This window comes from Bombina bombina, chromosome 10, assembly GCF_027579735.1.
Source record: "Bombina bombina isolate aBomBom1 chromosome 10, aBomBom1.pri, whole genome shotgun sequence".
Taxonomy (NCBI): Eukaryota; Metazoa; Chordata; class Amphibia; order Anura; family Bombinatoridae; genus Bombina; species Bombina bombina.
Window position 1 is genome coordinate 192422242 of NC_069508.1, and position 15086 is coordinate 192437327.

Genomic DNA, 15086 nt, shown 5'->3' on the forward strand with positions numbered 1-15086 from the left:
CTGCCTATTACTGCCTGTGTGTGCATGTCTCTGTCTATTACTGTCTGTGTGTGCATGTCTCTGTCTATTACTGTCTGTGTGTGCATGTCTCTGTCTAATACTACCTGTGTGTGCATGTATCTGTCTATTACTGTCTGTGTGTGTGTGTGTGTGTGTGTGTGGCACATGTATCTGCCTATTACTGCCTGTGTGTGTATGCCTATCTATCCCTGCCTGTGTGTGCATGTATCCGCCCTAACTTAAATATAATTTAAATAAATCTAAATAAAATTGCTATTATTAACTAAATTATTCCTATTTAAAACTAAATACTTACCTATAAAATAAACCCTAAGCTAGCTACAATATAACTTTTAGTTACATTGTAGCTAGTTTATGGTTTATTTTTATTTTACAGGCAAGTTTGTATTTATTTTAACTAGGTACAATAGTTATTAAATAGTTATTAATTATTTAATAACTACCTAGTTAAAATAAAGACAAAATTACATGTAAAATAAATCCTAACCTAAGTTACAATTACACCTAACACTACACTACAATTAAATAAATTAAATTAATTAACTACAATTACCTACAATTAAATAAAATTAACTAAAGCACACAAAAAAAACACTAAATTACAGAAAAAAAAATAATTACAAGAATTTCAAACAGATTACACCTAATCTAAGCCCCCCAAAATAATAAAAATCCCTACCCTACACTAAATTAGAAATAGCCTTTAAAAGGGTTTTTTGCGGGGCATTGCCCCAAAGTAATCAGCTCTTTTACCAGTAAAAAAGAAATACAACCCCCCCAACATTAAAACCCACCACCCACACACCCAACCCTACTCTAAACCCCACCCAAACCCCCCTTAAAAAAAACTAACACTAACCCCCTGAAGATCACCCTACCTTTAGCTGTCTACACCCAACCGGGCCTAAGTCCTCAACGAAGCCAAGCGAAGTGGTCCTTCAGACGGGTAGAAGTCTTCATCCAATCTGGGCAGAAGATGTTCTCCAGATGGGCAGAAGTTTTCATCCAGCCGGCATCTTCTATCTTCTTCCATCCAACGAGGAGCGGCTCCATCTTGAAGACATCCGACGCAGAGCATCCATCCAGACCGACAACTAACGACTAATGACGGTTCCTTTAAATGACGTCATCCAAGATGGCGTCCCTTGAATTCTGATTGGCTGATAGAATTCTATCAGCCAATCGGAATTTAGGTAGGAAAAATCCTATTGGCTGATGCAATCAGCCAATCGGATTGACGTTCAATCCGATTGGCTGATCCAATCAGCCAATAGGATTGACCTCGAATTCTATTGGCTGTTCCAATCAGCCAATAGAATGCAAGGTCAGTCCTAGTCAGATTGTGCCGAACTTGCGTTCGGAACATCTGTAGTGACATAAGCATCGATCTGTGTCGGACTGAGTACGGCGGATCGTATGTTACGTCACTAAATTCTACTTTTGCCGGTCTGTAGCCTTTGATAACTAAGGAGAATCAGGCTCGCCACAAATACACTGTGGAATTCCAGCGTATTTGCGGTTGACAGCTTGATAAATAGAGGCCATAGACTTTAATAGTGAATTTTGTAAAAACAATTGTTATAACTTTTCTAAATAATTGTAATAGACCCCTAAATATGTTACAAATACACCCAGTGACATATTGCAATCCTCTAGAAAATCTTTCTGCAAAGTTTAACTTTAAAGTTTATTGGAAGTTTTGTAGATACATTTTGGATAAGAATTTAAAGGGATTGTTATGCATTAAACAAATAAATATGCATAGCTATAAGAAAAGTATAAATATAATGGCAATTAGTAAAATATATACAGTAAATATATTTTTAGATAATATCAATATATTTGGAAAAAACTTTATAGTAGAAAATGGACATATTTAAAGGGATAGGAAAGTCAAACTTAAAGGACCAGTAAACACAGTAGATTTGCATAATAATCAAATGCAAGATAACAAGACAATACAATAGCATTTACTCAGAATTTCAAATGAGTAGTAGATTTTTTTCTAACAAGTTTCAAAGTTATGCATATTTCCACTCCCCCTGTACCATGTGATAGCAATCAGCCAATCACAAATGCATATACGTATAGTCTGAGTTCTTGCACATGCTCAGTAGGAGCTGGTGACTCAAAAGAGTGTAAATATAAAAGACTGTGCACATTTTTTTTAATGGAAGTAAATTGGAAAGTTGTTTAAAATTACATGCTCTATCTGAATCATGACAAATTAATAAAACCTGAGTGTCCTTTTAAACTTTCATAATTCAGGATACACCATATAATTTTAGGACAATTCTATTATTCTTGTTCTCTCTTGTATCGATTGTTGAAAAGCATATGTACATATCCTTGGCAGCAGCAATTCACTACTAGGAGCTAACTGGTGGTTGGCTGCAACACATATTTGTCTCCTGTCATTTGCTTACCAGATGTGCTCATCTAGCTAGGTCCCAGTAGTGCACTGCTGCTTTGGAGCTGACCTCTAAATGGCAGAGTGACATGCAAGGTCTAGGAGGGGGACTTTAGAATCTGTGAGGGGGGCGCATTTTAGAATTCTGCCCTGGGAGCCAGATTCTCTAGAAACGGCCCTGAATTTCAGTCCTTACCGCAATCTCAGAGCTGTGGTTAACTCTTTTCTAAAATAAAAAAACGTACACAAAACACTTCAAAAATACATTACAAAGTACACTCACACCATCTAATAAAAATTATTTTATAAAAATACTGCACAAAAAAGTTATAAGGGCTCTAAAATATGGGGTCTCGGATGTTAGGAGAAAAAAAAGGCGGGCAAAGGGCTTTAACATTGAGATACATACATATACATGTCTAATGATGTATATATGTATGTGTGTATAGTTAAGCTATCTAACAGCGCTCACCTACTTCCTTATGGCTCCTGGGTAATAGGGTATCTAGCTTACCCTAATTAAAGATACAAATACAAAAATAGTCCAAGAGCGCCTATGAATAGGCGAAGGAAGATTCTAACAGATTGAATTTAAAATTTAAAATGGTTCAAATGTTTATTACAAATCATAAATATAAATCACATGGATCCATGTATACTACATACATATAAAAACTGAATAAAAACAATCAGAATATGAAAACAATTTGCAAGCAGTTGTTAATTATAACAATTTAAAAACGGTTGCCAATCATAACAATGAGAATGATGTTCCTATGAAGTCTCACCAATTAGGGAGATAAACAAATGGGAGTCATATAGAGATCTTTAAAAATGATAAAGACCTTAAAATAATGATAAATCCAATAAATGTGTTCTGATAGTAGGAAATTCCAGTGAAAAAATCTGTTGGAAAAGTCCAGTGATATTATAAAAGTCCAGTGATATGGGGTTCAGAATTTGGTCTGAACCTAAGAACAACAAACTGCACCCTAAGACTAAATCCTGAACCCCAGAACCACAAGATGTACCGTAACACTAAAGCCTGAACTTCAGAACACGAAATCTGCACCCTGAGACTATAGCCTACATCTCAGAACGACCTTCTATCTGGGATTACTAACTGAACCCCAGGGCTGCACCCTAATACTGCAGACTGAAAACCTAGAACCGTCTGTGCCCTTGGACTACAGCCTGACCCACAGTCTACACCCTGATATTTCAGCCTGAACACCAGGACCACTATCCTAAATTTTAGACTACATCCTGAACCCCAATAACCCAGTCTGAGCCCCATAAAACAGTTTGACTCCTGAAAATACAGTCTGAACCCAAGAAATACTATCTATCCACTGATACTACAGACTGAACCCCTGAACACAGTCTGTACTCTGAGTCTGCAGCCTGGACTCCAGGACCAAAATCTGCTCAAACCCTGAGATTACAGCCTGATTCCAGAATTACAGGAAGAACCCCAGGACTATATTCTGCAGACCACACTGAGGAGGGGATCCAGGAATCTCTGCAGTCACAAAACTGGAGGTTTCTGCAAACAGAAACTTGTGAAACTGATTGATGAACGTTTACCAGAACCTGAAACCTTGTTCCTAGCTGTCATCTTTTGAGGACTGAGGAGTACCAGAAAACTTCAGTTGGGGGGAACGGTTTGCAGGGTAATCTGCAATGAGGAATTACTAAAGATATCATTGAAAGGAAAAGCACAGCTATCTAACTAAAAGGAAAAACTATCATCATTCACACGGATACACCCTAAAATTCACTTATAAGAAAACACTCACAAGGAGGATCACTCACTAACATTCAGTAACCGACATCTTATTTGGATTATACATATCACTGAACTTTTTTGAACACATTCATTTTTTCACTTTTCACATATTTTTCATCTTTTGGGGTCCCCATTATTTATTTATTTTGCATATATTAATAATTTTTTCACACATTTTTTATTTATACTTTTATCCCAGGATTTTTATATTTATATTTTTAAATATTTTTATATTTTTTATATTTTATAATATCACTGGACTTTTCCAACAGATTTTTTCACTGGAATTTCCTACTATCAGAACACATTTATTGGATTTATCATTATTTTAAGGTCTTTTTTATCATTTTTAAAGATCTTTATATGACTCCCATTTGTTTATCTCCCTAATTGGTGAGACTTCATAGGAACATCATTCTCATTGTTATGATTGGCAACCGTTTTTAAATTGTTATAATTAACAACTGCTTGCAAATTGTTTTCATATTCTGATTGTTTTTATTCAGTTTTTATATGTATGTAGTATACATGGATCCATGTGATTTATATTTATGATTTGTAATAAACATTTGAACCATTTTAAATTTTAAATTCAATCTGTTAGAATCTTCCTTCGCCTATTCATAGGCACTCTTGGACTATTTTTATATTTGTGTGTGTTTGTATATATATATTAATGTATTTATATGTGTATATAGATATTAATGTATTTATATGTGTATATATATATATATTAATGTATTTATATGTGTGTATATATATATATATATTAATGTATTTATATGTGTATATATATATATTAATGTATTTATATGTGTATATATATATTAATGTATTTATATGTGTATATATATATATTAATGTATTTATATGTGTATATATATATATATATATTAATGTATTTATATGTGTATATATATATATATATATATATATATATTGACAGACATATATACACATGTAAACACATAAATATATATGTACACATATATAGACATATACTGTATATAAGTGCATTAGAGCCCTTTGCTATTAAAGGGACAGTCTAGTCCAAAATAATCTTTCATGATTCAGATAGAGAATGTAATTTTAAACAATTTTCCAATTTACTTGTATTACCAATTTGCTTTGTTTTCTTGGTATTCTTAGTTGAAAGCTAAACCTAGGAGGTTCATATGCTAATTTCTAAGCCCTTGAAGGCCGACTCTTCTCTCAGAGTATTTTTACAGTTTTTCACCACTAGAGGGTGTTAGTTCACGTTTATCTTATAGATAACACTGTGCTCACGTACGTGGAGTTCCAGTGAGCTCTGATTGGCTAAAATGGATGTCTGTCAAAAGAACTGAAATAAGGGGGCAGTTAGCAGAGGCTTAGATACAAGGTAATCACAGAGGTATAAAGTGTATTAATATAACTGTTGGTTATGCAAAACTGGGGAATGGGTAATAAAGGGATTATCTATCTTTTCAAATAATAACAATTCTATTTACTGTAAATATTTCACATTCACTAATGACTTCTATGGGGAATGCGAAAATGAGATTGTGTTTGCGCTCGAGTGTTAGGTTTTCTTTTCTACTTTTTATTATCCATTGATTCCTATGGAGGATTACATGAACGTGCACGTGAAAACGTAACTCTAGCTGAGTTTTCGCGATTGCAGGGAATAAAATACCGCGCCACTTGTAATCTAGCCCAAGGTGTTTACTGTCCCTTTAAGCTGGACAAGACTGTGATAAAAAAAACTGCATATGCTGATTATGTGATTATGTTATGCAGCAACATACTGCTTCACTGGTCAGCCTGTGCACCTTGCCCTCACAGTGTCTGGACTTCCTTACCCTGAGGTAGTACCCCTGGACGGTTGCCAGACGCTGTGTTGGACAAGACACTTCACAAAAACATGTAAATAAAATTCTAGATAACAGGCAGCAGTGTGGAATGGTGGACAGTAATGACTCGAAATACATATGGGGGTTATACAATTGTGTAATCTAATTACACTCATTTGATTCAACAGCCTGTCAATGCTATTCAGCAGAGTGCCTAGATGCAGCCCACATCGTGATGTCATCAGTGGGTGGAGCTTGGCAGCCATTTCAAAGTAGCCAGAAACCGAATTCATTTTAAAATAACTTTTTTACTGTTCCTGCTGCATGATATAGAAAGGATGCAGGAAGCTACTTGCACCTTTATCTAAAGCAAGACTTTAAGATGACTAAGGTGTAGACTGTCCCTTTAAGCACTTTTTACAGCAATACTTTTAATGAAATCATCAGATATGCAAATTAAAGGGACATGAAACCCAAAACTGTTCTTTTATGATTTAGGTAGAACATACAATTTTAAACAACTTTCCAGTTTACTTCTATTATTTGTTTCATTCTCTTGGAATCATTTGTTGAATGAGCAGCACTGCACTACTGGTTGCTAACTGCACACATGGGTGAGCCAATGACAAATGGTATATATATGCAGCCACCAATCAGCACCTAGGAAACCTAGGTGCTTTGCTGCTCCTGCGCTTTACTATATAAACCTTTCAGCAATGGATAACAAGAGAAGGAAGCAAATTAAATAATAGAAGTAAATTGGAAAATTGTTTAAATTGTATGCTCAGTCTAAATCATGAATGTCTAATTATGACTTTACTGTCCCTTTAAGTTGACATTAAATATTTTTGGCACCCTGGGATCATACAGCTCAGTTTGACTTGCAGAGATAGAAGTTTGAAAGAAATAAAATGTCTCTATACGCAGACACAATGTACTTATATTTGCTCCTCTCCTTCCCCTCCTGTATTCCAGTTTGCACAACACATGATGAGGAAGTTACATTTTAACCAGCTCTCTCACCTTTGTACATTACATTTTCTCAGACTCCACCCATCACCTTCACAGAAAAGTGTAGGAGAAAGTAAAGTCAGTAAGCTGGAGACTGCTGGAAAAGGAAGGGTGTAAAATGGAAATTTATATGTGAGGTGCACGCTGGAAACCTCTGCAAACACAGACATGGTCTATTTGTGAAGAAAAGGAAACCAGAGGTGAGTTATACACAGCATGCGGGTGTAAATAGGGGCATGTGTTTGTGTGCAGGTAAATAAGGCAGTCTGCAAATGTCAAGCTGGTTACATCTCTGAGTATCAGTGTATGTGGGTAATGAGACTGTGTGTAAAGGTGGCATAATTTTGGGCATGGGTAGCAGGCTGTGGGTATGTGTACAAAGGAAGCAAGATGTGGGCAAGGGTACAGGCTGTGGGTATGTGTACAAAGGAAGCAAGATGTGGGCAAGGGTACCAGGCTGTGGGTATGTGTAAAAAGGAAGCAAGATGTGGGCAAGGGTACAAGGCTGTGGGTATGTGTACAAAGGAAGCAAGATGTGGGCATGGGTATCAGTCTGTGATTATGTGTACAAAGGAAGCAAGATGTGGGCATGGGTAGCAGGCTGTGGGTATGTGTACAAAGGAAGCAAGATGTGGGCATGGGTACCAAGCTGTGGGTATGTGTACAAAGGAAGCAAGATGTGGGCAAGGGTACCAGGCTGTGGGTATGTGTACAAAAAGCAAGATGTGGGCATGGGTACCAGGCTGTGGGTATATGTACAAAGGAAGCAAGATGTGGGCAAGGGTATCAGGCTGTGGGTATGTGTACAAAGGAAGCAATATGTGGGCATGGGTACCAAGCTGTGGGCATGTGTACAAAGGAAGCAAGATGTGGGCAAGGGTACCAGGCTGTGGGTATGTGTACAAAGGAAGCAAGATGTGGGCATGGGTACCAGGCTGTGGGTATGTGTACAAAGGAAGCAAGATGTGGTCAAGGGTACCAGGCTGTGGGTATGTATACAAAGGAAGCAAGATGCAGGCAAGGGTACCAGGCTGTGGGTATGTGTACAAAGGAAGCAAGATGCTGGCATGGGTATCAGTCTGTGAGTATGTGTACAATGGAAGCAAGATGTGGGCATGGGTACCAGGCTGTGGGTATGTGTACAAAGGAAGCAAGATGTGCGCAAGGGTACGAGACTGTGGGTATGTGTACAAAGGAAGCAAGATGCAGGCATGGGTATCAGTCTGTGAGTATGTGTACAAAGGAAGCAAGATGTGGGCATGGGTACAGGCTGTGGGTTTGTGTACAAAGGAAGCAAGATGTAGGCAAGTGTACCAGGCTGTGGGTATGTGTACAAAGGAAGCAAGATGTGGGCATGGGTATCAGGCTGTGGGTATGTGTACAAAAAAAGCAAGATGTGGGCAAGGGTACCAGGATGTGGGTATGTGTACAAAGGAAGCAAGATGTGGGCAAGGGTACCAGGCTGTTGGAATGTATACAAAAAAGCAACATGTGGGCATGGGTACCAGGCTGTGGGTATGTGTACAAAGAAAACAAGAGGTGGGCATGGGTATCAGGCTGTGGGTATGTGTACAAAGGAAGCAAGATGTTTGCAAGGGTACGAGACTGTGGGTATGTGTACAAAGGAAGCAAGATGTGGGCATGGGTATCAGTCTGTGAGTATGTGTACAAAGGAAGCAAGATGTGGGCATGGGTACCAGGCTATGGGTATGTATACAAAAAAAGCAAGATGTGGGCATGGGTACCAGGCTGTGGGTATGTGTACAAAGGAAGCAAGATGTGGGCAAGGGTGCCAGGCTGTGGGTATGTGTACAGAGGAAGCAAGATGTGGGCAAGGGTATCAGGCTGTGTGTATGTGTAAAAAAAAGCAAGATGTGGGCAAGGGTACCAGGATGTGGGTATGTGTACAAAGGAAGCAAGATGTGGGCAAGGGTACCAGGCTGTTGGAATGTATACAAAAAAGCAACATGTGGGCATGGGTACCAGGCTGTGGGTATGTGTACAAAGAAAACAAGATGTGGGCATGGGTATCAGGCTGTGGGTATGTGTACAAAGGAAGCAAGATGTTTGCAAGGGTACGAGACTGTGGGTATGTGTACAAAGGAAGCAAGATGCTGGCATGGGTATCAGTCTGTGAGTATGTGTACAAAGGAAGCAAGATGTGGGCATGGGTACCAGGCTATGGGTATGTATACAAAAAAAGCAAGATGTGGACATGGGTACCAGGCTGTGGGTATGTGTACAAAGGAAGCAAGATGTGGGCAAGGGTGCCAGGCTGTGGGTATGTGTACAAAGGAAGAAAGATGCGGGCATGGGTATCAGTCTGTGAGTATGTGTACAAAGGAAGCAAGATGTGGGCATGGGTACCAGGCTGTGGGTATGTGTACAAAGGAAGCAAGATGTGGGCATGGGTACAGGCTGTGGGTATGTGTACAAAGGAAGCAAGATGCGGGCATGGGTATCAGTCTGAGTATGTGTACAAAGGAAGCAAAATGTGGGCATGGGGACCAGGCTGTGGGTATATGTACAATGGAAGCAAGATGTAGGCAAGGGTACCAGGCTGTGGGTATGTGTACAAAGGAAGCAAGATGTGGGCAAGGGAATCAGGCTGTGGGTATGTGTACAAAAAAAGCAAGATGTGGGCAAGGGTACCAGGCTGTGGGTATGTGTACAAAGGAAGCAAGATGTGGGCAAGGGTACCAGGCTGTGGGTATGTATACAAAAAAGCAAGCTGTGGGCATGGGTACCAGACTGTGGGTATGTGTACAAAGAAAGCAAGATGTGGGCATGGGTATCAGGCTGTGGGTATGTGTACAAAGGAAGCAAGATGTGCGCAAGCGTACAAGACTGTGGGTATGTGTACAAAGGAAGCAAGATGCGGGCATGGGTATCGGTCTGTGAGTATGTGTGCAAAGGAAGCAAGATGTGGGCATGGGTACCAGGCTGTGGGTATGTGTACAATGTAAGCAAGATGTGGACAAGGGTACCAGGCTGTGGGTATGTGTACAAAGGAAGCAAGATGTGGGCAAGGGTATCAGGCTGTGTGTATGTGTAAAAAAAAAGCAAGATGTGGGCAAGGTTACCAGGCTGTGGGTATGTGTACAATGTAAGCAAGATGTGGACAAGGGTACCAGGCTGTGGGTATGTGTACAAAGGAAGCAAGATGTGGGCAAGGGTATCAGGCTGTGTGTATGTGTAAAAAAAAAAGCAAGATGTGGGCAAGGTTACCAGGCTGTGGGTATGTATACAAAAAAGCAAGATGTGGGCATGGGTACCAGGCTGTGGGTATGTGTACAAAGGAAGCAAGATGTGGGCATGGGTACCAGGCTGTGGGTATGTGTACAAAGGAAGCAAGATGTGGGCAAGGGTACCAGGCTGTGGGTATGTGTACAAAGGAAGCAAGATGTGGGCAAGGGTACCAGGCTGTGGGTATGTGTACAAAGGAAGCAAGATGTGGGCATGGGTACAGGCTGTGGGTATGTGTACAAAGGAAGCAAGATGCGGGCATGGGTATCAGTCTGTGAATATGTGTACAAAGTAAGCAAGATGTGGGCATGGGGACCAGGCTGTGGGTATGTGTACAATGGAAGCAGGATGTGTGCAAGGGTACAAGGCTGTGGGTATGTGTACAAAGGAAGCAAGATGTGGGCAAGGGTACCAGGCTGTGGGTATGTGTACAAAGGAAGCAAGGTGTGGGCATGGGTACAGGCTGTGGGTATGTGTACAAAGGAAGCAAGATGCGGACATGGGTACAGGCTGTGGGTATGTGTACAAAGGAAGCAAGATGTGGGCATGGGTACCAGGCTGTGGGTATGTATACAAAAAAGCAAGATGTGGGCATGGGTACCAGGCTGTGGGTATGTGTACAAAGGAAGCAGGATCTGGGCATGGGTACCAGACTGTGGGTATGTGTACAAAGAAAGCAAGATGTGGGCATGGGTATCAGGCTGTGGGTATGTGTACAAGGGAAGCAAGATGTGCGCAAGGGTACGAGACTGTGGGTATGTGTACAAAGGAAGCAAGATGTGGGCAAGGGTCCAGGCTGTGGTCATGTGTACAAAGGAAGCAAGATGTGGGCATGGGTATCAGGCTGTGGGTATGTATACAAAGGAAGCAAGATGTGGGCATGGGTTTCAGGCTGTGGGTATGTGTACAAAGGAAGCAAGATGTGGGCATGGGTACCAGGCTGTGGGTATGTGTACAAAGGAAGCAAGATGTGGGCAAGGGTGTTAGACTGTGAGTGTATATATATATACAAAGGGTTCGAGATGTGGGCAGTGTGTAAAGCTCTGGGTATGTGTACAAAGTAGGCAAGATGTCAATATGGGTACCAGGCTGTGTGAATATGTGCAAAGATGTAGTGACAAGACAGACTGAGTATGTGCACAGGAGACAAGGTATGGGCATGACTGGTGTAAGAGTGAGATCAAGGGAAGCAGACTGTGAGTTTGTGGGCAAAGGAAACCAGAATAGAATGTGGGCAGGTCTGGAAGGCTGTGGGTATATTAGCAAAGGAAGCAAAAAGCTCTGTTATTGTGACAAATACTCATTTAAAATCAGATTAGCCCTAGCAGCTTTACTATGTAATAATTGTATGGTCTGTATTTTTTTAATGAAAGGTAGCAACCTCCTCTTGATGTTAGTACCCATAAGGGACAGTGAACACCTTGTAATTACAAGACAGTTCTGTTGTGTTGCTAAAACTTTTAAACCAAATTAGCATCTTTTTTGATGCAATTGTTTTTCAAAAGCCAAACTCCACCCACCACTTGCCTTATATGGAGGAGTTAATGTGGGCTTGCTTCTGGAGAAGACAAGGCTAGCCCCGTTCATTATGTTAGTATAAACTACATTGTTTTGCAGTGGTTATCTGGAAAGCCAATTTGGGAAATATATGTAGCATGGTAAGCCTTGATAATTCAACAGGGTGCATCAAGCTCTGAGAATTAGAAAATCTACAATATCCAGAGCTAAATTACATGAAAGTAAATAATGAAAGTATATTGTAAAGTTAATTTATTATGCATAACAAAACATTTTATATTAAAATGTCAAGGTGTTTACTGTTCTGTATGTGAAACCTGGAGCAATATTTTTGTCCAAACAGGAGATGACAAGGATGCTGATTCAAGTGCCAAGACTAGATATTCTACATAATAAAACAAAGTATGTTTGAGATATTGTGTTTGCATTCTTTTTATTTAAAAGGATATCAAACAGTAAATACTTTCTAGACATAATGATGTATTCAAAGCAAAGTTTAGCCTTAGAATATTACACTCAACAGCCATTTTATTAGGTACACCTGTTCAATTGCTTGGTAACACAAATTGCTAATCATCCAATCACATGGCAGCAACTCAATGTGTGGACGAAAAGGCCTTGTTGATGTCAGAGGTCAGAGGAGAATGGGCAGACTGGTTTGAGATGATAGAAAGGCAACAGTAACTCAAATAACCACTGGTTACAACCAAGGTATGCAGAATACCATCTCTGAATGCACAACACTTAAAGCAGATGGGCTACAGCAGCAGAAGACCACACCGGGTTCCACTCCTGTCAGCTAAGAACAGGAAACTGAGACTACAATTTGCACAGGCTCACCAAAATTGGACAATAGAAGATTGGAAAAACGTTGCCTGGTCTGATGAGTCTCGATTTCAGCTGCGACATTCAAATGGTAGGGTCAGAATTTGGCGTAAACAACATGAAAGCATGGATCCATCCCGCCTTGTATCAACAGTTCAGGCTGATGGTGGTGTAATGGTGTGGGAGATTTTTTCTTGGCACACTTTGGGCCCCTTAGTACCAATTGAGCATCGTTTAAACACCATAGTTCACAGTGTATATGTATACTAGACTGTATACTAGAATGTGATTGGCTGATGGTTGTGACATGATACAGGTGGGGGGCGGCTAACAGGAAAAAATACATTTGTCAGAAAAAAATCTACTGCTTATTTGAAATTCAGAGTAAGTGCAATTCCATTGTCTTTTTATTAGCCATCTGTTAATTATGTAATTTTACTGTTTTTTTAACTACACATAATTAAACATTTTATATGAATGAACTTCCTGGAGTCATTCTGAAGTAGTCATCAGAAGCCATCCTGAAGTTTGCCCACAGGCCGAAATATTTAAATGAGATGACTAGAGGCATTCAGTGGCTGTTCAATGCTTGTGAAGTAATCAGTAAGGTAAGCTGCTAATCATTCTGAAGACATCACACGGAATTCTTTACCTTAGCTGATGACTTTACAAGCCTAATGATGTCTGATGATGTGCAAATGACTTCTAAAGTAGTTTGATGGTCATCAAATGACTCCAGGATGGTCTCTAAAGTAATTCTGTTTGCCTCGGGTACTTTCCCTTTAATGATTTATATTTCCCTCACAATTGTAAGAATATGTTTGATCCATGCATTACCTGCTCACTGTAGAATAGCTCTCTTTTCCTTTGGTTGCAGGCGGACTTACCATGATGCCGGTTTTGTACCTCACACTCCTTATCTCGTCAGTTGTTGCCAACCCTTGTGTGCGGCTCTCACAGGTAAGGACGGCAAACCCTCACACACACAGATTTACCCTGTACCAACGGCCGATTTGCCCACTCAAAAAATGCATACAACACATATGAAAGAACAAGATTTCAACATGCTGAAATTATTATTTGCCTGAAAACTATGGAGTAAAATGTATTGACATTAAAACTGAGACATATTTCCATCTTTTGTCTGTAGTGGCCATTTAGATTGTGAGATCTCCAAGTATTAGAGCCCTGTAGTTTGTCCTAGTCTCACTTCCTGGTTTTGTCTTTATTGCCCCCCTTTATAGTAAAATCTGTTGGCCCATTACAAATAAAGGTAACAATAGTAATGACAATATACAGGGAGTGCAGAATTATTAGGCAAGTTGTATTTTTGAGGATTAATTTTATTATTGAACAACAACCATGTTCTCAATGAACCCAAAAAACTCATTAATATCAAAGCTGAATATTTTTGGAAGTAGTTTTTAGTTTGTTTTTAGTTTTAGCTATTTTAGGGGGATATCTGTGTGTGCAGGTGACTATTACTGTGCATAATTATTAGGCAACTTAACAAAAAACAAATATATACCCATTTCAATTATTTATTTTTACCTGTGAAACCAATATAACATCTAGACATTCACAAATATACATTTCTGACATTCAAAAACAAAACAAAAACAAATCAGTGACCAATATAGCCACCTTTCTTTGCAAGGACACTCAAAAGCCTGCCATCCATGGATTCTGTCAGTGTTTTGATCTGTTCACCATCAACATTGCGTGCAGCAGCAACCACAGCCTCCCAGACACTGTTCAGAGAGGTGTACTGTTTTCCCTCCTTGTAAATCTCACATTTGATGATGGACCACAGGTTCTCAATGGGGTTCAGATCAGGTGAACAGGGAGGCCATGTCATTAGATTTTCTTCTTTTATACCCTTTCTTGCCAGCCACGCTGTGGAGTACTTGGACGCGTGTGATGGAGCATTGTCCTGCATGAAAATCATGTTTTTCTTGAAGGATGCAGACTTCTTCCTGTACCACTGCTTGAAGAAGGTGTCTTCCAGAAACTGGCAGTAGGACTGGGAGTTGAGCTTGACTCCATCCTCAACCCGAAAAGGCCCCACAAGCTCATCTTTGATGATACCAGCCCAAACCAGTACTCCACCTCCACCTTGCTGGCGTCTGAGTCGGACTGGAGCTCTCTGCCCTTTACCAATCCAGCCACGGGCCCATCCATCTGGCCCATCAAGACTCACTCTCATTTCATCAGTCCATAAAACCTTAGAAAATTCAGTCTTGAGATATTTCTTGGCCCAGTCTTGACGTTTCAGCTTGTGTGTCTTGTTCAGTGATGGTCGTCTTTCAGCCTTTCTTACCTTGGCCATGTCTCTGAGTATTGCACACCTTGTGCTTTTGGGCACTCCAGTGATGTTGCAGCTCTGAAATATGGCCAAACTGGTGGCAAGTGGCATCTTGGCAGCTGCACGCTT

The 15086-nt window shown here is 40.0% G+C and overlaps 1 protein-coding gene across 1 annotated transcript in view; it reads left to right on the plus strand.

Moving 5' to 3' along the window:
* The first annotated feature begins 7099 nt into the window (after nucleotides 1-7099).
* Nucleotides 7100-15086, plus strand: part of C10H1orf210 (chromosome 10 C1orf210 homolog) — a 31579-nt gene continuing 23592 nt past the window's right edge. Inside the window, exons 1-2 of the mRNA XM_053693610.1 lie at nucleotides 7100-7263; nucleotides 13530-13612. Of these exons, the coding sequence (XP_053549585.1) occupies nucleotides 13541-13612 (72 nt within the window). The 5' untranslated portion in view covers nucleotides 7100-7263; nucleotides 13530-13540. The remainder of the gene's footprint in view (nucleotides 7264-13529; nucleotides 13613-15086) is intronic.